General features: G+C 57.7%; 1 protein-coding gene and 1 long non-coding RNA gene across 3 annotated transcripts in view; one reads left to right on the forward strand and one right to left on the reverse strand.

Annotated features, from left to right (window-relative positions):
• PKP1 (plakophilin 1) overlaps nt 1–4,051 on the reverse strand; it is a 52,068-nt gene extending 48,017 nt beyond the window's left edge. For both annotated transcript variants that reach the window (XM_089904982.1, XM_022561999.3), the window contains exon 1: nt 3,658–4,051. In XM_089904982.1, coding sequence (XP_089761108.1) covers nt 3,658–3,859 — 202 coding nt within the window. In that variant the 5' untranslated portion in view covers nt 3,860–4,051. The remainder of the gene's footprint in view (nt 1–3,657) is intronic.
• A 62-nt stretch (nt 4,052–4,113) lies between these two features.
• LOC149750403 (uncharacterized) lies at nt 4,114–14,919 on the forward strand. Its single transcript, XR_016391538.1, has 3 exons — nt 4,114–6,895; nt 7,883–12,863; nt 14,244–14,919. It is a non-coding gene; the product is annotated as an uncharacterized LOC149750403 (long non-coding RNA).
• The last annotated feature ends 5,414 nt before the right edge of the window (nt 14,920–20,333 follow it).

A 20,333-nucleotide genomic window follows, 5' to 3' on the forward strand; every position in this document is an offset into this window, starting at 1 on the left:
CCACGGAAAACAGTCTTCCATTTTGTTTTGTTCAAACATCACATAACTTCTACGGGTCATACCCCTATCGCAGAAGTAGCTCCCAGAGTTTTAAACCTAGGACAAGTGGCTTATTGATATTTACAATTCCGGGTGTGGGGAGAGGAATTTCTTTCGTTTTGTTTATTTGTTTTCTAATCTCTGTCAACGAGCTTAGCAAAGGAGCAGGACGGTGGGGGGGGGGGCGGGCGGAAACACCCTGGAATACTCGGCATTTTTGCATGTGTTGTAACAGGCCGGTGGAAATTCTGGCTAAGCCCTCAGCTCCTAGAGGAGGCATTGTGAAGAAATGAGAACTGGTCTGCTTGAAGTTTAACTAAGATGTTTCCCTGCTGGGGCAGGCCTAAGCACAGACACCACGTACCTCCTCCCGTCTCAGTTTTGGTCCCGAGGAAATAACCCCAGAAGGGACACCTGTGCCCAGCCTGTGGTCAGGGCAGGACACCCTCCAGGAGAGTAGAGACAGCAGAACCTCCCCGGGTGGAGGGTCACGCCGAGACACAGCCCCCCATGAATCCAGGGAGCCGGCCAGCGGGGTCCTAAGACAGGGTCTTGGCTCCCCTGGGCACAAGCCTGCCCCCAGGAGGGCCCCGGGGAGCAGGACACCTGCCCAGCACACCCCACCCCCACCTCTGACCATCACAGGTGGGAAATGGTGCTTCTGAGAAGAATGGAGACAGAACCTTCGGGCCCAAGGCTGACGATGGCTCCCGGGGCAGTGGGCAGAGCGCGTGGGTTAGGACTCCCTGGAGTGATGTGTGGAAGGCAGCTGGTTCCACCGAGCTGTGTGTGTGTGTGTGTGTGTGTGCGTATGTATGAGTGTATGTGTGCGCGCGTGTGTGTCTGTGTGAGTGTGTGTGCGTGCGTGTGGCAGCAGCGGCTTCGGACTTGGATCAGAGGAGATTTGGGTTCAGCTTTAGGAAGAGATTCCAAGCGGAGCATTAAGGGCATGAAAATGGCAGTGTCTCCGCTCGGGCCAGACGACAGCACACCAGTCCCTCACCCCACGGTCCACCCCGCAGCGGCTCCCTGCCCGCCGCAAGGAGGTCATGTTTCCCAGCCCTGATCTCCGGCTGGGCAGCCACGTCCCCGGGTTCCTCCCGCTGCCCACGGGGACCCTCGGGAAGCGTAGGCAGCAACGCTCAGGGGCCCCATTCAGGAGAAGATGGGTGGGTGGGTCCCGAGCAGCCTCCTCCTGCAGGGTCTCCAGGCCCCAGAGAACCCCTCCCTAACTGGGGACTGCCTGACAGGGTGGGCCATGCGTCTGGGCCCGTGTTTTGGGGAGGGCACGGCAGAGACGGGCGTTCATGCCAGGCTTCTCCCACGCGGTCCCACACCCAGCCCTCGGCGGCTCAAGGCCCCTCCCTGACAGGATGGAAGGCAGCCCTACGGGCTGGCTCCGAACAAAAGACACTCCTACTGCCAGAATCTTGGGTGGCTGACCCCTGACTGTCCTACAGGGCTACAGGGAGAGGCAGCTCCTCTGCGGTCAGTGGGGCGCACCTGGCCTTCTTCAGGGTGGGGGCCCAGGAGAATCAAAGACCCCAGAGAGACCTGCTCTTCTCTCTCGGGCAACTGAAAGAGAATTCGAGTCTGTGCAGGGGGCGAGGGGGATGGCCTGGGGCGTGGTCCTTTCACAGCCGCCAATCACCCCTCCGGGGACCAGAGCAGACACATGGAGTGAAACCAACAGGACAGAGAAGGACCAAAGCGGGGAGAGGCAGTCACAGAGCAAACGGGGGACGCCTGGGCGGCGCTGGCGAAGAGACAAAGCCGGATAAACCAGAAACACCAGCTGCAGGTGGCCTGACGGCCTCTCCCAGCTACAGTGCCGCTGGGGAAACTGGTCAGAGCCAGGGGTAGAGGGGACATGCCTCCAGGGTCAGCCCTCAGAGAGGGATGCACTAGCCATCAGAGTCCGCCCCTGCCTGCTGACGCCCCCGGAGGACCTTGGGATGGAGAAGTGGAGGGAAGAGGGATGGATGTGTCACCCACAAAGAGAGAGGCCAGGGGCACAGTGCCCAGCCAGCGCCCCATGGGGGAATCAGAGGGGGTGTCTGGGGCACTGGGGCTGGTCTGAGACTTTTCTGGAGCTGCGAGCCTCAAGCTCAGGCCAGGGACGGAGCGGGAGTGGGATGGGGACAGGTGAGTCTGCAGCAAGGGAGAGAGGAGGTTGGCTTGAGCTGTGACTGGGCTGTGGCCAGGAAGGGCACTTTGTTTCCCAAACCTACTTCCAAATAAGGCTGGAAGCAGCTACCAAGGCACCAAACAAAAGGGAAGGGGGCAAGTGCTCTGGAGGCTGTGACCTTGAGTGGGGGTCTGGAAGGAGAGGAGTAGGGAGCCCAGGCCAGGGTAAGGGGCACAACCGCACAGACCTTTGGGTTTGGGGTGCAGGGGAGTCCTCCGCCAGCCACTTTCTCCCCCTCAGCTCTACACGGGGGCCACTTGGGCGGGGGCACAGAGGTTGAAATCGTGAGCTGGTGTGTGTGTGTGTGTGTGCGCGCGCGCGTACGCGCGCGTGTGTGGGAGAATCGGTGAGGATTCATCTCCTTTGTCCCCCCCCTTTACTACCCTCATTCTCCCCGCTCTCTCATGAACACCTGACTTGATCAATATATCTCTTTTTTTCAATAAATAAATCTTGGATGACCTGTACTGGTTTGCAGTCTGCAGCGTCTTTATTAGCATTTAAATAAATAAATAGAAGGCGCCCTGATTTCTGTGTAATTCTCACTGGGAATTGTTTGTATGAAAGCGTTTGGTCTAAAAATCCTCCGCAAAGGGCCCTGTCAGGTACCATACCTTCCTCCTTGCGTTTCAGGGGTCCTACCCCTTTCTCCTGGCCGCCCCCAGGTGGGGGAGCTTACCGTGGAGGGGAGAGGGCTGGCCAGGCCGGCACCTAGATGGACAAGTGCCCACCACGAGGGCCCAGCAAGGCGGGGGGTCGAGGGCGGGGATTCCCAACCTTGGCCACAGAATTCCCTAGTTGCCCCTAAGACACTTGTTTCTAGGCAAGCTGAGTGGGGCAGGGCGAATCCCGTGGGAAAGTGGGTTTCTCTCAGCCACGGGAAAGAGGGCATCCTGGTCCCCTTCCCGGCCTCAGTCCCCAGGGTCCGCACTGGCCCGGGGCAACCTTGGAACCACACATGCCTCTTCCAGATGCGAGGCTCCCGCTACCACGCCGCGCAGTCACAAGGGCTTGTCTGCTCCCTGCGCCACATCCCCGGCCGCCCGCCCCTCCTGGGCCTCCACTCGGGTCTCCGTGACTCCCTGCCCGTCGGGCAGCCACGCACCGCCCTCCCTCCGGACCCCCCCAGCCACTGAGATCCCGCAGCTAAGTCCGGGCAAGATGGGGCGGGGTGAGGGAGGCGCACGACCCCGGGCGACCGGGTAAGACAGGACGCGGAGACAGTTCCCCGGACCAGGCCGGGGAAGAGAAAGCCCTGGGCCCGGAGAACGGCCCTGACTGCGTCTCCCACCGCGCCCCCAGCCCCCAACACCGTGAGCGCGCCGCCGAGCGGCGGCTGCACAGTAGACCCGGCGGCGGAGGGGAGCGCTGCTGGGGTCTGCGCGCGCCCCGCGCCCCGCCGCCCGGCCACGCGCGCATCCGGCCTTTACCTCGGTTGGAGTGGCTCGGGGTGGACGACTGGGAAGTCTTGGGCTTCTGCCTCTTGACGGTCATCATCACCTGCTCCTGCACGCGCTGCTGGCCCGACGTGCCGGTCTTTATCTTCAGGTCCGACGGCAGGGCCAGCGTCGAGTTGTCCTGGTCCTGGAAGCATTCGTAGGCCAGGGCGGTCTTGAGCGGCGAGTGGTTCATGGCGGCGCGGGGCGCGGGCCCGGAAAGCGAGCGGCAAGGTGCGAGGTGCGGGGCGCGCGACGTGCGGGGCGGCAGCGGGGTCTTCTCGTGCTCAGAGGCTCCCTGTGCCCATAGAGCGACGGCCACGCGCGTGACGGCTCCTGGCTGCTGCTCCCGGCACTTCCACCCGGCGCGTCCTGGCCCAGGCACTGGCGGGCCCGCCCTTCGCCGCGCTGGATATACCGCCCCGCCCGGCGCGGTCCCCTCCCCGCCGCGGCCGCTCCAGCGGAGCCCCGGGCGCTAAGCTGAGGGCCGGGCGCTCTGGGGGCAGGGCTTCAAGTCCCGAGCCTGGACCGTGCTCTCTCTTCCTTTGTCCCCCTTCCCTCTCCCCGCGACCTGCCGAGGTGAGGCCTCCGCCGGGGAGCCGCCCTCTGTCCCGGCGGTCCTGCGCGCTCAGGGATAGAGTGCGTGCTCAGCTCGGGACTGAGGGAGACTTCTCTCTAGGAAAAAGGAGTCTTTCTCGACTGGGCCCCCTGCACAGCCAGATGCCCCTCTGCCTCCGTGCAGAGGTCACTGCGGAGACCGGCCCTGTGGATGGGGGCTCCCAGGTTGACGGCAAGGAGCACAGCCCGGTCCAAAGGCTCTCTGCTCCAAGACAGCTTCCAACCTGCCGGGAGGGGGTGAGGGCCTGAAGCCCACAGCAGGATGAGACTTGAGATGCAAAACCACAAAGTAGTACCCACCCCCCAGGGCATGGGCATGCCAGGGGAAACACCAGGTGAACAGTGGGTGTCTCTGAAACTCCAGACTTAGCCCCTAAAATGGGTGCGCCTGGTACATCTTCGGGGCTCAATAAAAAATATGTTTTAACGGATGAGTAAATGAAGACTAGCTAATTTAAGGTAAATTAAGTCTGATTTGAATCCTACCCAGATCCTTACTGAAAAACCGTAAGGTAGCCTACCCCTTAAAGCTACCCGGCTGTGGACTTATTATCCTAGGACGTTGTGTGCATTCTCCCATACTCCCTGGGGCGTGTGTAGTGATGTTTCATTCTTGTAGCATTGTCCTCAGTCCCCGAGGTAGCCGGCGCCAGGGAATCTGGTGTGTAACAGGAACTGAATATTTTAAACCTATGTTGATGGAAATCTTTCTAAGGGCAGCACACCCCTGCCTTTCCCCCTTTGGCAAAAGACCCTGAGCACATTTATGCACTTCTTGACAACTCAGGGTTCCCATGCTGGACGTCCAGTGCTGAACGGACGGTGCAGTCCAGTCAGTTTCTTTGTGTTCCGGGCTCCTCCAGCCATCACCTCTGCTGTCCTTTGTAGTTGGCACTCACAGCTCACACCCTTCACTTTCAGCTTGCCCTTCTGCTCTGCAGAGGAGGGGACCCTCAGAACCTATGCTTGTGGGGAATTCTGTGAGGTAGACTTGAGAAGCCCAGGGATGGTCTCAGGGACCACATGATGGTCACTCGCTCGCTTCCTGAGACGTGGGTGTTATATGCAGGAGCCCAGCTGTTCTCCGTAATGCATTCCTGGGAGCCACGTGCAGAGAAGAAAATCGTAAAGCACATCGTGGATTCAATAGAAATAGTTTTATAATTGAGGGTTACGTCCCTAAGAACTTAGAGTCAAATAAACCGGAGATGCGACCAACAGGATGTCGTGGATACCAAAGCTCAACCCCTGTAGACCTTGATGATCACTTCAGATTGTAAGATTCTGCTTTGAGCCATAGTCTGCCAGGGCTGGACCGAGCCTTGGACATCACCCAGCCCAGCCTCTGCGGTTTTCTGACTCGAAGAGGAGGTAGCTTGCCCGTGGTCACCAGTTAATACGTGGCAAAGCCTACATTTCAGTCGGGCCTGGTGTCTCCAGGGCCAGTGCGCTCCCCTCCACGCTATCTGGCCTCCGTTATAAAAGTCCTACAAAATGGGCCTTAAAGTACAGTGCACACCGATGACAGAAGGGGCCCAACATCTTATAAAGTATACACGACAGCACATAAAAACACAAGTCCATTGTATCATGCATTTGGCGCGCATACAACCTAATATGCTAGCCATAATAAATGTTCATTTCATCTTTAAATAATGATAATTTTGCCACCTTTAGGATGTAGAAGGGCCCTGAGGGAGGTGACAGGAGTAGCCCATATTGCTATAATAGGCCATACTTAGCCCCTGGGGGTTGAAACGGATTATCTTTAAAATGGTTTCCAGATATGAAGTTTTTCTAGATGCTTCTCTATTATTTTGATATTAACGTTTTGATCTATGGACAGCCACAGCAAGTATTTGCTGTGCTCCTACAAATCAGGCACAGTCTGGGCCCTTTACCTAGACCATCTCATTTGAATGCAATCGTCCTATGAGTTGGGTACCAGCATCCACATCTTTCTTTTTCGGGTGAGGAAACAGGCTCACCAAGGTCACAAGGCTGGTAAGTGGCAGAGGCAGGGCCGAGCACAGGCAGCCTGGATCCAGCACCTGCGCACTCGGTGACGGTGCCAGGCTACCTCCTTGAGATTCCCCTGTGACGAGCAGTGGCTAAAAGCCTTCCATGGACCAACCTTTTAACAGCATCTGTTTCCATCACAAGGCACGAAAGCCAGGCCACCTGGGATCCAGTTCCAGCGGTATCCCTAACTCGATTCATGATGCTGGACAGGTGCCCTCCTTCATCCTCCCCACCAAATCTGTAAAGCAAGGAGGTAGACTTGATAGCTCCCCAAGTCCACTGTAGCCCAAACACTCTATAATTCAGCTGTCAGTTATGGGGGTTTTTAGAGCAGGAGAATCTTGAATCAGGTCTTCTGGACTTTGCCTCTCCTACCCCAATGACAAGGTGAAACAAAGTCTGGATGTGGACGTGGATGGAGGGAGGGCCGGCACCACCGGTCCGTCCACTCTGCAGACACTATTTTATCTCCCAGTAACCCCCCAGGAGGTATTGTTTTGCAGATGAGAAAACACACTCAGAAACAGGAAGTCAGTGGTGCAGCCGGGATCTGAACCAAGTCTGACCCCCCACCTGGGAGAAAGAAAGGAAGGTGACTCAAGCCACAGGTCTGGGGCCACAGGGAGGTTTGTTCTGGCTGGGAAGATTGGTCTGGGCCACAGCTTTTCCTGCCACCTCTCTCTCCTGCCTGCCCAAGCCCCACCCCTTAGGGGCCCTGCCCCTGAAACAGGCCAGAGGAGAGGGTCACAGTCCCCAAGTGAGGAACAGAGGTCACAGAGGCCCCGGAGATGAGCGCGGCTCTGAATGGCATGCCTTTAGATGGCGAAAACACCCGAGTGGGTGTGGGTGGATTTGAGTTTAGAGGGTGTGGGGTGGTCTAGGGAAGGCGTCTCGGAAGAAGTTAATTTTGACTTGATTCGGAAACAAGATGAGTCAATTTCATCTTCAGAGACATTGGGATGATGGGTGTGGATGGGGGTCTTGGCCTCCGCTGCCTGCCCTGCAGACTGCCTGGGACCCAGATTCCACTCTCAAAACTCAGGGCTCTCCGAGAGGCGGAATATGGATTCACTCATTCAATGAGTACTTCGTGAGGCCCTCCCACGAGGCAGGGCCCGTGCTAGGACATGAGGCCGAAAGAGACGAAGTTCCTGTCTTTATCCAGCTCACCTCCTAGAGGTGAGGGAGGCACAGCTGGGCCAGGTAGGAACACTGGCTCGGGTGAAGGCTGAGACGATGCCTCTGGGGCTCCTGCTGCTTCTAAGCGTTGAAGCTACTCCTTGCTGTTTCCAGCCCCTCAGGTGAGGGGACCACCTCTACCTGAACCCCAAACGGAGCTGGAAGCGGTAGCTTCCTGGATGGACCCCTTGCGAAGCCCAGTCCTTCCTCACCTGCCCCCTCCCTGTCCCGGGTAGCTTTGGGCTTTCCGGCTGCCTGGTCTCTTCCAGCTGAGTCCCCGGCCAGCTAGTGGGATCCCCGGTGGCAGCCCAAGTCAGGAGCTGTAGAGCCTTCCCTGGGGGACCCCGCTGCCCCTGCCCCACCTCTCACTAGCCTCCCTTCTCATTTTCTTTCCTGCCAGCCCTGCCTGACTCGCCCGGCGCCGATGCCTCCCCTGCGCCTTTGCACATACGTTCCTCTGCGTGCGGCTCACTCAGGCTGTCTCGTAAGTCCGCCCTGAGTGCTAAACGGCTACGCGGCAGGCCAGTCCCCACGGACAAAACTGTGATGGATGGCCGGGTCCGCTCTCACTCACCCTCTGAGCGGTGGTTAGGGAGGGGTCAGAGAGGGGCGCGCAGGCCACCCATCTCAGCAGTGGGGGAAGGTGCCCCAGGCAGAGGGAACCACGGGGTAAAGGCCATGAGCCTGGCACGTCCTCGGGGCCCCCAGACCAGCGCGGCCTCGGTGCGGGGAGGAGAAGGTGCGCACCGGTGGACACAGGCGGGCAGGGTGCTCTGTCCTGCGCAGCTCTGGGTGGTGATGGGAACGTTCCGTGTCTGTGCTGAACGAACCAATTACAGCTAAATGAAGTGTGGCCGGGGGGGCAGGATGAACTAGGAGTGTGGGATTAGCGGGTACAGACCACTATACGTAAAATAGGTGAACAATGAGGACCTACTGCCTAGCACAGGGAACTCCGTATCTTGTGATAACCTATGAGGAAAAACAAACTGAAAAAGAATATATATATGTCTACCTGAATCACTTTGCTGGACACCTGAAACACATTATAAATTAACTATACTTCAATTAAAAATTTTTTTAAAATAAATTTAAAAATGTCAGCTCCTCAGACACACCAGCCACATTTCAGATGCTTCCATGTGTGAATACAGAGGCCACCAGCACAGAATCGTGCCAGACCCTCTAGACCTCTGTCCGGGGTTTGAATCTTATTCTAAGAGGATTGAGAGGCCACTGAGAGGCCTGAAACGAGGGGGACAAGACCCTCCAGCCCTGCCTCCTGCCACCCGTCAGCTCATCAACCCGGTTTATCCTTGCCGAGGAACTCCCCGACAGTGAATGAATTCAGTGCCCTCTCCTGGGACACTTTGTAGCAGGTGCTGTACCTGTGTTACAGTCCCCGTCACCTTCTTAGCCTGAGGCAGGGGCTGTGTGCTGCTCGTTTCTCCTTCCCCACCGTCCACACCGCTGGTACACACTGGGCGCTCGGTAAATGCTTACTGGGTCCAACCGAGTCCACCCCCTTGCTCCAGAGCCAGGTCTCTGGGATAATGGACGCTGAGTGCAGCCTGGTCGAGCCTTTGCCTTTCTAAACACTGATTTCTCTCACGAACTTTGTCTCACCACCTGCTGTCAGGGATACCCCGGGGCTGCACCCGAGGCCCCAGCCCATCCTCCCACGCCTCCAGGGAGCACAAGGGGCCCACCTGCCCTCGCACTTCCTGAGGGAGACCCGCATCAGGAAGTCAGAATTCCCTCCCCGCCTGCCCTGGCCTGGTCATCCTGGGAGAAACCAATCTGGGAAGTCATCTTCCCAAGGATCTGAATGAATGGACTTTGTGCTGACCCCTCGCAGAATCCTGGACCCTCGCTGCCCTCAGGGGAACAGGGTAGGAATGGACAGACCCTGGACCTGACTCCTGGTGTTAACTCACGCCACCCTAGGTGTGGGTGCCCGCAGCCCTGTCGCCCAGGGTCATTTTCCCCGGAGGGTCCAGAGGGGCCGCAGAGAGGCTCCCGGCCCCCCCTGGGGGTATGGAGAACAGAGGGGTGGGAACCGCAGGGGCCACGCCCCAAGCCCTTCTCAAGGACCTTGATTAGGCGATGAGAGCACGTGACCGGGCCCCCCATGCCCGAGGCTGGGACAAGAGGGGCGCCTGTGCCCGTTCATCCGCCCCTGCTGTGCTCAGCCCAGATGAGGGGGCAGGGCTGGCAGTGGAGGGAGAACAAGCAGAAGACTGGGTGCCGAGGCCTGGAGAGCAGGGGGAGCCTGGGTGAGTCCTAGGCGGCTGGGCCGGGGGGCCAAGGGGCAAGGCCAGGGTGTGTGCTCCATCTCCCAAAGCTCAGAGCCTTTCAGAGCTGCAGTTCTGGTCTCCCTGGGTGCGGTGGGTGGGGCGGCGGCCCGGGAGGCTGGGAAGGTGATGAATAACCCAGCTGTGGTCCAGCCCGGCCCAACTGGCTGCTGTCAGCACTAGATCTGCTTGGGCCCCGCGCCTCTGCCAACCCAAAATTCCAGTTCTGTGCTCCCCACGCTGGCAAACCCAGCACCTGCCTTTCCAGCTGCCCTGCCCCCTGGCCAGCAGTGATGTTTTGCAAACCTGCGATAGGACTTGGGCTCGGGCGGAGCCCCAGCCTCAGGATTGGGGGGCGGGGGCGGGGAGGCACATGGCTATGCAGGACCGGAAGCCACTGGAGCGCAGACTCCAGGGCCTTCCCAGGAGGCAGCTGGGAAACAAGAACAGGGGCTTTGGGGGCCACTGCTAGCTGTGTGACCTTGAACAAGCCACTTGACCTCTCTGTGCCTCAGTTTCCTCCTTTGTAACATGAGGTTAGTCACACCTACCTCACAGGCTTCTTGTGACCATAAATATGTATAAAATATTTATCAAACGTCTAGCCTGGTGCCTGGTATACTGCAGGAACTTAATGATAATCAGAGCGTCCTTCCCTCCCCCGGCAGCACCTCCTGTCTACCTGCGCTCCCCTCCAGACCCTCCCTCCCCTGGTTCTGCTCCCCCCTCCACCCGCCCCACCCCGCCCCGCCCCGCCCCGCCTCTCCTCTAGCAGTCGTGATTCCGACCTTGGGGACCTCAGAACATCAGAGGTCGAGGGGGTCTCAGAGACCATCTGGTCAACCCCTTGCTTCGTCGGAAGAGGCCGCTGAGAGCAGAGGGGCCTGGTGATCCCGCCTCACAAAGGCCTCCCACACCCCGGGGGCCAAGTCGCTGCTCCCTTTGGGGGACAGTGGGGCTGGGTGACAAGCCTGAGGGGAGTCTGAGAGTGGGTTCCTGTGCTGGGAGAATCGTGGCATTTGTGAGGTGGAGCCACAGCCCCAGGCCTGCTGTGGGAGGTGCAGGGCTGGCAGGCCTGGCATGTGAGCAGCCCCCCCCCCGCCCCCCGTGGGCCCTGCACTTCCCTGGGTCTCACAGTCACCAACCCCAGCCGCAGCCCTCACCGCCTCCTGATAATTGGATGCGTCATCCGCTGGCGCCCGCAGATAGGCAGCCACACCCAGGGCAGCTGGCACCCCGGCAGTGTTTCCCTTCTCAGCTGCTGGACTGCAGCCGGCCAGGCCACGGATGGGTGCCTGTGGGAGCCAGGATGCTCGGGCCTGGGGCTGGACTGAGGTCCTGCCGGGAGGCAGAGCCCGGTCTGCGTCGCCCCTCGCCTCAGCCCGGACTGCCCGTCTGGGTGCCTTCTTATCAGGAGCCCCAGTAACAAGCAGGCCGGCGCCTCGGCGTCTGTGCTCAGTGGGGCCCTGGGCTACAGGCTGCTCCCAAAGGGTCTGTCATCTCGCACTGACCCGGCCTGAGCTGGGAGCCACGGGGGGGTCACTGTGGCCCGTCTGCCTGGCGGGGCTGCTGCCCACCCTCTGCACGCAGCCCCGTCACGGCCACGCCCCCCAGCCCAGCTCACACGCTGCCCCTCCCCACAGGTGTCCTGAGCTGGACGTACCGCTGCCCCCGCACCTCGTGCCACTCAGCACATCTTGCGTCCCCCAGCTCACTGTAAGGTCCGCGCGTCACCGGTAGGCCTGGGTATCACAATGGCTCGGCGAGCGTTCGCCCATCCAGTGACATTCCATGTGTCCTCTTACGACGTCCTGCAGCCAGAGGCCTCTTTGGGCACTGTGTTGCCCCCCCACCCTCCTTCCAGGAGGTACTGTCATCCCAGAGGCCCTGCTGGGGTTGGAGCTGGACCTGGGCCCGTTGTGACAAGGAGCTGGGGAGGAACTGGGGGCTCCCCAGACACCTTGACTCTCAAGCCACCTCCAGCCTTAGCTCTGCACTGGCCACCACGGCTGCAGAGGAAGCAGGGGGAGGGCCAGGCGGCCGGGCTCGTCTCACTCCTTCCCAAAGGCGCCTCTCCGCACACTTCGCATCTGCTGGTGTTGGCCCCCTCCTGCCCCAAGGAGACCCTGGGCGGCCTGGCTTCTGTCACGGAGGACTCTGTTCCCCAGCCCAGTGTCTTGGAAACTGGTGACATCTGAACTCTGCTTAAGCCAGATAAAACCATTCCAATTGCCCTCAGCTCAGAGCTTGGGCTGGGGAGGGTGGGCAAAGTGACATAGAGACAAAACCTGAGGCCTTTTAGGACACAGGGAACGCTGGGGACTGCAGAACTGTGGAAGGCAAATGTGTGGTCCCGGATGAAGAGTTTTGCTGCTAGGTCTGCAAGGGGAAATCACAGGTGGCCCTCAGGAGTGAGTACTTTTTTTTTTTTTTTGCGGTACGAGGGCCTCTCACCGCTGTGGCCTCTCCCGTTGCGGAGCACAGGCTCCGGACGCGCAGGCTCAGCGGCCATGGCTCACGGGCCCAGCCGCTCCGCGGCATGTGGGATCCTCCTAGACTGGGGCATGAACCTGTGTCCCCTGCATCGGCAGGTGGACTCTCAACCACTGCGCCACCAGGGAAGCCCAGGAGTGAGTACTTTTTGGATCACTGGCTGGCTTGGACAGTTTTTGCCTCTGCTCTTGTCTTTTTGCACATGGATTCATGACCCTGTTTCATATTTACCTAGTTCTTTAGTCTACAAAATGGTTTCCTGTCCTGATCTCTTGGGATCTGTCCATCAGTTTCCCGAGTGAAGTGTCCGCCCCCGTTAACGCCCCCATTGTGAGGATGGGGCCCAGAGGGACTGCAGGACTCAGTGGCCGAGCTGAGTCTCAGAGGTCCTTCCTGCAACGCTGAGCCGAGGGCTTTCCCTCCACGTCCACCCGCCACACAGCACGGGACAGTCTGGGGTGGACGGAGCTGCTGAAGCACACAGTCGTCGGGGGACACTGTGGCATCCCCCAAAAGAGATGCGTCCATGACCTGACCACAGAACCCACGAAGGGGACCTTATATGAGCAAAGAGTCCTTGCAGATGTAATTAAGGTAAGGATCTTGAGATGAGGTCACGCTGCGTTTTGGGTGGGCCCTGGAGCCCATGACGAGTGTCCTTCCAGGAACAGACAGAGGGAGATGGAACCAGAGGAGATGGCAGAGGGTGGGGGGGGTGCAGCCCCAGCCCAGGATGCCAGGACCCCCAGAGGCTGGAGCACGGATCAGATTCCTCCACAGAGCCTCCAGGAGGAACCAACCCTGCCCAGACCTTGATTGTGGAGTTTTGACCTCCACACTGTGAGAGAAGGCATTGCTGGTGTTAAGACACCAAGTTTGTGGTGATGTGCGCGTCCACCCTGGGAAACAGAGACACTAACTCCGAAACGCTCTCGGTCACCTGGCCTGAGCTGTCGGCCTCCCAGCAAGCCCATGGGGCACCTGGCTGGGGCGGGTGTGAGACCCAGGGCTGGCCCCTGGGGCCGGGGAGGGGCTCCGGGATGACACAGCCCCTCGGCAATGGCAGCACGCATGGGCCAGCAGCTCCCGCCCAGCACTGGATGGCCAACCTCTCACCCCTTGCCCTTGGCCAGCGACTTTCTGTTTGGTTTCACTCGTACCCAGAAAAGAATGTGCTCCAAGGGCTCGGGGAAAAGTAGGCACGGTGACGTCACCTCCCTGGGAGGGATTTACAAAGCCAGTCCCACACCTCGGCCAGGAAGTCAGCCTCGTGTCGTGGCCCCCCCACCCCACGGGGTGCCATGGCTTCGTACATCCCGCTTAGGCAGCTAATGCGGTGCAGCCACAGTTAAACCCGACAAGCAAACATAATGGGGCCCTGTCTGTTGACGGGCCTTTCACTCGGGCAGTTTTGTGCATCCTGGGAGGCCCTGATGCCTCTTTTCAGGTGGGTAAACTGGGGTGCTTCTCTGGGAGGAAAGCCAGAGCAGGGCTCCAGTCCAGTTACTGATCTGTGATACTGGCCAAGAACTTGGTTCCCAAGGTCCATCCTCATGGTAAGATGGTCCACCAGCCTTCAACAGGAAGCTTCGTTTAGTTTAGTTCTGTTTTTTTCAGCAATTTCCTCAGGATTTGCCAGACCTTCTTACAGACAGTCACACTGGAGCTCAGCTGGCTTGGCTTAATGAGCAGTGGGAGGTGGATAGGAGAGGGGAGGATGGGTGTCGAGGGGGAAAGAGCATTGCCCTGGGGGCTTTGTCCCCCACACTACCTGGTACGAAGCAGAGGTCTGGGCCTGGCTTGGCCTCCAGCTTGCTGTGTGACTTTGGACAAGTCGTTGCCTCTTTGGGTTACAGTTTCCTCGCTTGTGAGATGAGGGGTTTGGGGTAGATGCTCTAAGTCGGTGCTTCTCAATTCTGAACATGTGTTGAATCACCTGGGAACCTCCTTACGATACAGGTTCTGTTTCAGCAGGTCCGGGGCTCTGCACTTCTGACAAGCAGCTCGGAGACGCCTGTGCTCAGACCACGCTTAGAGTGACGGGGCTCAGGCCAGGTCACCTGTGATGCCTCCAACGTGCCATGGTCTCTCAGCCACCACCTTCCCCAGGGCACTGTTTGAAGAACAGACAGGCTACTGGTGTGAGAGCGCTTTGTAGGCTGCAAAGTCCTGAACAAATGTATGTTTTTAAGACCCACAACAGTGTGATTAAGACTCAATGTTTGGAGACAAAGGCACCTCTCATCCGCTAACGACCTCTTGGGCAAACGCGTCATTTCTCGGAGCCTGTGAAATGGGGGTGACAGCACCCACCTGGCAGCCTTGTTATGAGGATTAAATAAAGCAAGATGGTTGAGCGCAGCACCCCACAGAAGGCGCCGGGCCACCAGCGCCCCTCGACTACTGTCCTCTTTATGGATGGGGACGGCCAGGGAGCTGCTGCGGCCACCCTCACCCATGCTTTCCCCTCTCATCCTAGAGTCCAACCTGCCCGGTGATGGTATAACTGCCACCTGGTCCCCAGGGTCCCCCGAGTCCCACCCAGCTCCTCCCCTTTCCCTGCTGTCCTGGAGGCGGGGCCCCAGCTCCTCTCCAGGTCCCCTGAGTGTGTTGACTCCACCGGGAGCAGCTGGGGAGCCTGTGAGCTGGACCTCAGCTGCCGAGGGGGTTGGGGCAGGAGGGAGGCGCAGGTCAGGGGGATCCGAGGTTCATTTCCCTTGGGAAATGAACGCCCCGAGGTGCTTGGGCGGGCGTGGCTGTCAGTCTCCATGGCGATGCCGTTTGTGGGTGGAAGTGGGCAGGCAAGGCGGGGCCAGTGGATGCTGGGGGCAGGCTCAGAGCCCCCCACTGGCCAGCAGGGGCTTTTCCTTTCCCCACCCTGACCTTGCGTCCGCCCCGCTCTCCCTCCACGAGCCCTGGCGGGGTGGCCACTGTGGCAGCCGGGATGCTGCCAGATGAAGACTCTTTCAACCCCTGCAGTGAAGTCCGGTTACGTCTAAACAGAACCATTGCCCTCATGACTGTTGGTGCTGATTCTCCGGTCAGCGCGGGTCTGACGATGAGAGACGCCTTACTCAGCCCACTGGCCACGGAGAGCCCCCTGCAGGCCAGAGCTGGGCCCCTGGGGAGGGGGCTCAGGGGACCTGGTGCCCAGCCCAGTCCTGTCTGAACTGAGCTCCACGCTCCAGGCCAGGGGTCTCTGACCAAGACTGGGGTAGCTCTCAGTTTCTAGGTGTAAAGCTTTAGGTTTGTAGATGTGTAATGTTTACATAATATACTTAAATATACAGGAAAAAAAAAGTAAACTACCTTATTGTCTATACCAGATTCCGGGGACGCACTGGCCCACTTTCTCATTCTGACCATGCTGCAGAACCAATAGTAGGAAACAAACCAACCTGCCCGTTTAAGGTAACTGAGGTGCTGGTTTGTAACAACCTGTCTTGTATTCTTTCACAGTCACTTGGGTGAGTGATGAATTCAACACTGAAACTGCACATCGGGGCTGTTACTGCTTATCTCAAGGGTGCCCGAGGGCACCCTCCTGGTGTAGGAGAGTGGGGGTCTGCCCTCCGCCCTCTGTTTGCAGGTCCCCCTGCCCCGTCCCAGGTGAGGCCCTGGGGCTGCTCCTAGGGGGGCGGCGCCATCTCCCCGGCTGGCCAGGCGCCCCCCACCTCAGCTCTCCTGGCCCCAAAGATGCCTGAGTCCTGGTCGTGACCAAACCTCCTTCCCAGCCTGGCTGTGTGGCACCCTGCAGCCTTGTGGCTGCTTTGCCCGCTCCAGCTCCTTGGCAAATCTGCCAGGCAGCACTCTCAGCCCCTCCTGGAGCTTCATGGGGGAGGGGCAGGACCTTGGAGAAGCCCCACATGCCTCAGCAAGGCCGTAGGGAGCTGGGGGACAAGAGCACAGGACCACCTCTCCAGACACCTAACCTGCTGCTCTGTCCCTTTTTGGATGTGGCCCCATGGGGACCACTGGGCTTTTCTAAGGGGCCTGCCATTCGTGGGTCCATATACTAAGAAGCTAGGAGGGTGACTCCTGCATGGGGACCCCCACCGAACTCTCTGGGTGTTTCTACCCCTAACTTACACTTCTTCCATCCCCTGAATGGAACCCGGTGGTGGTGGGGGAGGGCAGGACCCTCATGCCTCCCCTGCCCGCCTGTGCCCACCCCGGGTCTCAGGAGTGTCTTCCTTCTCCTTCTATTGGGTGGAAGGCTCTCTACATCATCCCCTTTCTATGTGGACAAGAAGTCTCCCAGATTAGTCTAATCACAGAGGAACTACAGGGAAAAGAAGAAAGAAAGCCTGGACCACATTAGGGGAGATTTGAAAGCCAGCCTCCGCTTTACACAGAAATCTCACAGCAGCCTGCGGGACAGAACTGGGTTATAGGACTCGGAGCCAGAAGGACTGGTTTGTGTTCTGGCCCTGCTCCTGCCCGGCTCTGCTCTTCTGGACAGAAAAGCTTCTGCAGAGACAGGGATGTGGGAGCCATTTGGGAGGACGGGGTGGGTGGGGGAGAGCCTGGGAGCTCAGCACAGGGTCGCATGCAGATCAGGACCCTTGGAGCGCCGCTTGTCTGGGAGTGGCCCCCCTCCTTACATCAGTTCCTGGGATGTGGCAGCAGCGGGGGTCCCAGAGCCTGTCCACAGGTTTGGCCGTGGTGGGCCGATCTAGGCAGAGTAACCCTGAAAGTGGGGCTGGGGTGCTCTGGGTGCTGGGGACCCACTCGTCAACCACGCTGCCCAGCAGGCAGAGAACCCCGGTGCACAGACAGAAAGAGAGTGAGGCAGGGGCCCGGGGAGGAGAGGGGAGGCGGGGAGGGGCCCCCAGCCCCTGGTTCCGGAGGGAGGCCTTGCAGTGGCCTCCTGTTTGGGATCCCTGATAACTGAGAAGGGGCTGTTCTGGGCAGGGGATGGGCCTGGTCCACGGGGAGTAGAAGCAGTGGTGACAGCGCTCCCCTGCAGCCAGGTGAGTCCACTTGCTCTGGCTCACGTGAGCGCGGCCCTCAGGCTGCCACAGCTAGTGTCCGCCCGCTCCCAGACGCTTCCCGCGGACACTTCCCTGTGGATGGAACTCTGTGAACAGTGAACCACGCTGGGACCCAGACAGGGGAGGGTCACGGGTACGAGGGAATCTGGCAGTGATGGGAAGAGGAACCAGGTGACCTGCTGGACCCTCCCCGTCCCCAGAGTCTCTCTTTCCAAGGGAATGGCCCTGCCAGCGAGGGAGACGTGGGTTAGACCCCTGCCCCTGGGGCTCCCTGGAGCTGCTGCCCCCAGGCTTCTCCCAGAGATGGCCGGCTGCCCAGGAGGGGGTCCTGGACCAGCAGGAAGAGTGAATGTACCGGGCACAGCCCCCCGGACTCGGGAAGTCTTGTCACCTCCACTCGCTCCTCCAGCCTGGTTGTCTGTCACTAGTCAGGTCTCCATCCTGGCCAGTGGTCCTTAAACTAGAGAGCATGAGAACCATTTGAGTGCTTCTCTTAAAAGGCACACTTTAAGGGCTTCCCTGGTGGCGCAGTGGTTGAGAGTCTGCCTGCCGATGCAGGGGTTCGTGCCCCGGTCCGGGAAGGTCCCACATGCCGCGGAGCGGCTGGGCCCGTGAGCCATGGCTGCTGAGCCTGCGCATCCGGAGCCTGTGCTCCTCAACGGGAGAGGCCACAACAGTGAGAGGCCCGCGTACTGCAAAAAAAAAAAAAAAAAAATGCACACTTTAGGCACCCACCCAAGTCCAGGGTGAGGCCGAGGAACCTGAATTTTTAAAGAACATGACAGGTCCAGCTAATTTGTGGGGTTGCATTTTAAAAATCGTGATAAAATATACATAACATAAAATTTACTATTTTAGCAATTTTTAAGTGCACAGTTCAATGGCATTAAGTGCATCACGTGTTCTACGACCATCACCACCATCCATCCCCAGAACCGTTTCATCTTCTCAAACAGAAATGCTGTACCTACTAAAAAAAAAAAAAAAAGTCCCTACCCCCCACCCCCGAACCCCTGGCACCCACTCTTCTGCTTTCTGTCTCTGTGAGTTTGACTATTCTAGGTCACGTAAGTGGAATCACACAATATTTGTCCTTTTGCGACTGGTCTATTTCACTGAGCATAATGTCTTCCAGGTTCATCCATGTGTAGCAGGTGTCGGAATTTCCTTCCTTTTGAAGCTGAATAATATTCTGCTGTACATGGAGATCCCATCGTGCTTATCCATTCGTCTGTCAATGGACACTTGGGTGGCTTCCGCCCCTTGGTTGATGTGAATAACGCTGCTGTGAACATGGGTGTGCAAGTATCTGCTCAAGTCCCTGCTTTCAGTTCTTTTGGGGACAGACCCAGACCCTCTCTCACTTCTGCCTCTGTCATTTCATCCTTTTTGCTTCCATCACCCAGAACTTCTTGATCTCTGTCTTCCACGCCCCATCCTATCTCCCTTGCCTCTTCTAAAACTGCCCACACTTCTTGAAGGCCAACTTGGGAGGTGGCAGTGGGAGAAGTCAGGCTTTGGGGGGACTGGGTGGTCTGTGTACCTGTCTGGGAAGTTCACCTGTCTATGTCCTTGGACTAGTTACCTAACTTCTCTGTACTTCAGTATTCTCATCTGTGAAAAGAAACTGATGAAAACCAACTTGTAGGATAGCTTTGAGAGGATTAAGAGGGAAGATAAACACCAAGTGCCCAGCACGGAGTAGGTGTTTATTAAACGCTCGTAGTGTTGGTGTTCAAGATAACGTTCCCTAACAGGTTGGATGTGAGGTGTGGAAGCTTCTCAAACTCTGCACCCAGAGGAGATGGGAAAAACAAACCCCCCTCCCCAACTGAAATAAGCTCAAACTTCTTTGCTCCTGTAAATTTAGTGTCAGGTGAATTCTTGGAATTTAGCAAGTTATGTTTTCTGAGTAACCTCAATTTCTCTTGTGTAATTTAAACACATTTTCTCTTGCTTTGCCCCTCATAAACTCCCAGAACAGCTGTGGAGAGTCCTCTGTAATTATAAAAATGTCTTTCAGGGCTTGAGAACTTGGTTCAGCCCTGACCTGTGGTCATTGGAGTTAGGACTCAGACAGCCCCTGCATGTGGCATGCCCAATGGGGAGCAGAGGAGGGTGAAGAGTGGCTCTTGTCCTCTGGATGCCGAAGGCATGAGGGCAAGACTTACATGCATGAGGCAATCTGGGGAACAATACAAGACAGATGTGACTCATCGGCTTTATATCACAGCTAATGGAGGGTGTGGATGGGGCCATCATGTCAGCATAAGCAGTATGGAAAAGGAATAGCACAGCAACTCTGCAAATATGCTGTGGGTGCAGGGAGACGGTGTGTGGGGGTGTGTGCAGGGGGAGGAGCAAAGCGTGAAAGAGATGGGGGAAGAGTCCAGTCTGGAAGAAAACCTGAGCGGAAAACAGAAGCAGATTCCTCCCTAGCGCATCCTGTTTTAGAGAAGGTGTTACTACAATCTTCAAAGACTGGATAATAAAACTGAATGGGATAAAAAGAGATTGCAGGGTCAGGAAGACAAACTGAGAACTAGCGACCATTACTAACCCAATAAATGATTTAGAAGCAGCAACAAACAAGGCTAAAAATAGAATGGCACAAAGGAGAGGCTTGAAACCGTCACAATCAGTGCAGAGAAAAGCAATTACAGAGACAAAAATAAATAAAGATCAGCTAATGTAAGAATAATTAATATCCTTAAAGTAGAGAACGATACAAATGAAATAGAAAAGATATTTGGGGATATTGTACAGAAAGGGCTGCCCTTAAATAAAGGACGGACTGAATTTACCAATGGAAAGGACGCCAGGAATAATCCCAGAAAAAAATAGTTGGTCAACACAGAGACGTAACCTGTTTAAGTTACCGAACTTCAAAGCATGAAGAATTTTTCAGGCGTCCAGGCAGAGAAAAAACAAGTCATTACAAGAGGGAAACTCAGGATAGTCTCAGATTTCCCCACAACCAACACCAGGAGACCATGAAGAAATGTCCACAACACACGGAGGGAAGGAAAGCGTGGCCGAAGTCGAAAGTCAGCAGAGGGACCCTGAGATG

Source organism: Delphinapterus leucas, chromosome 1, assembly GCF_059928025.1.
Source record: "Delphinapterus leucas isolate spDelLeu-1000000601 "Yukka" chromosome 1, BTC_Dleu_Yukka2, whole genome shotgun sequence".
In the NCBI taxonomy this organism is placed as follows: Eukaryota; Metazoa; Chordata; class Mammalia; order Artiodactyla; family Monodontidae; genus Delphinapterus; species Delphinapterus leucas.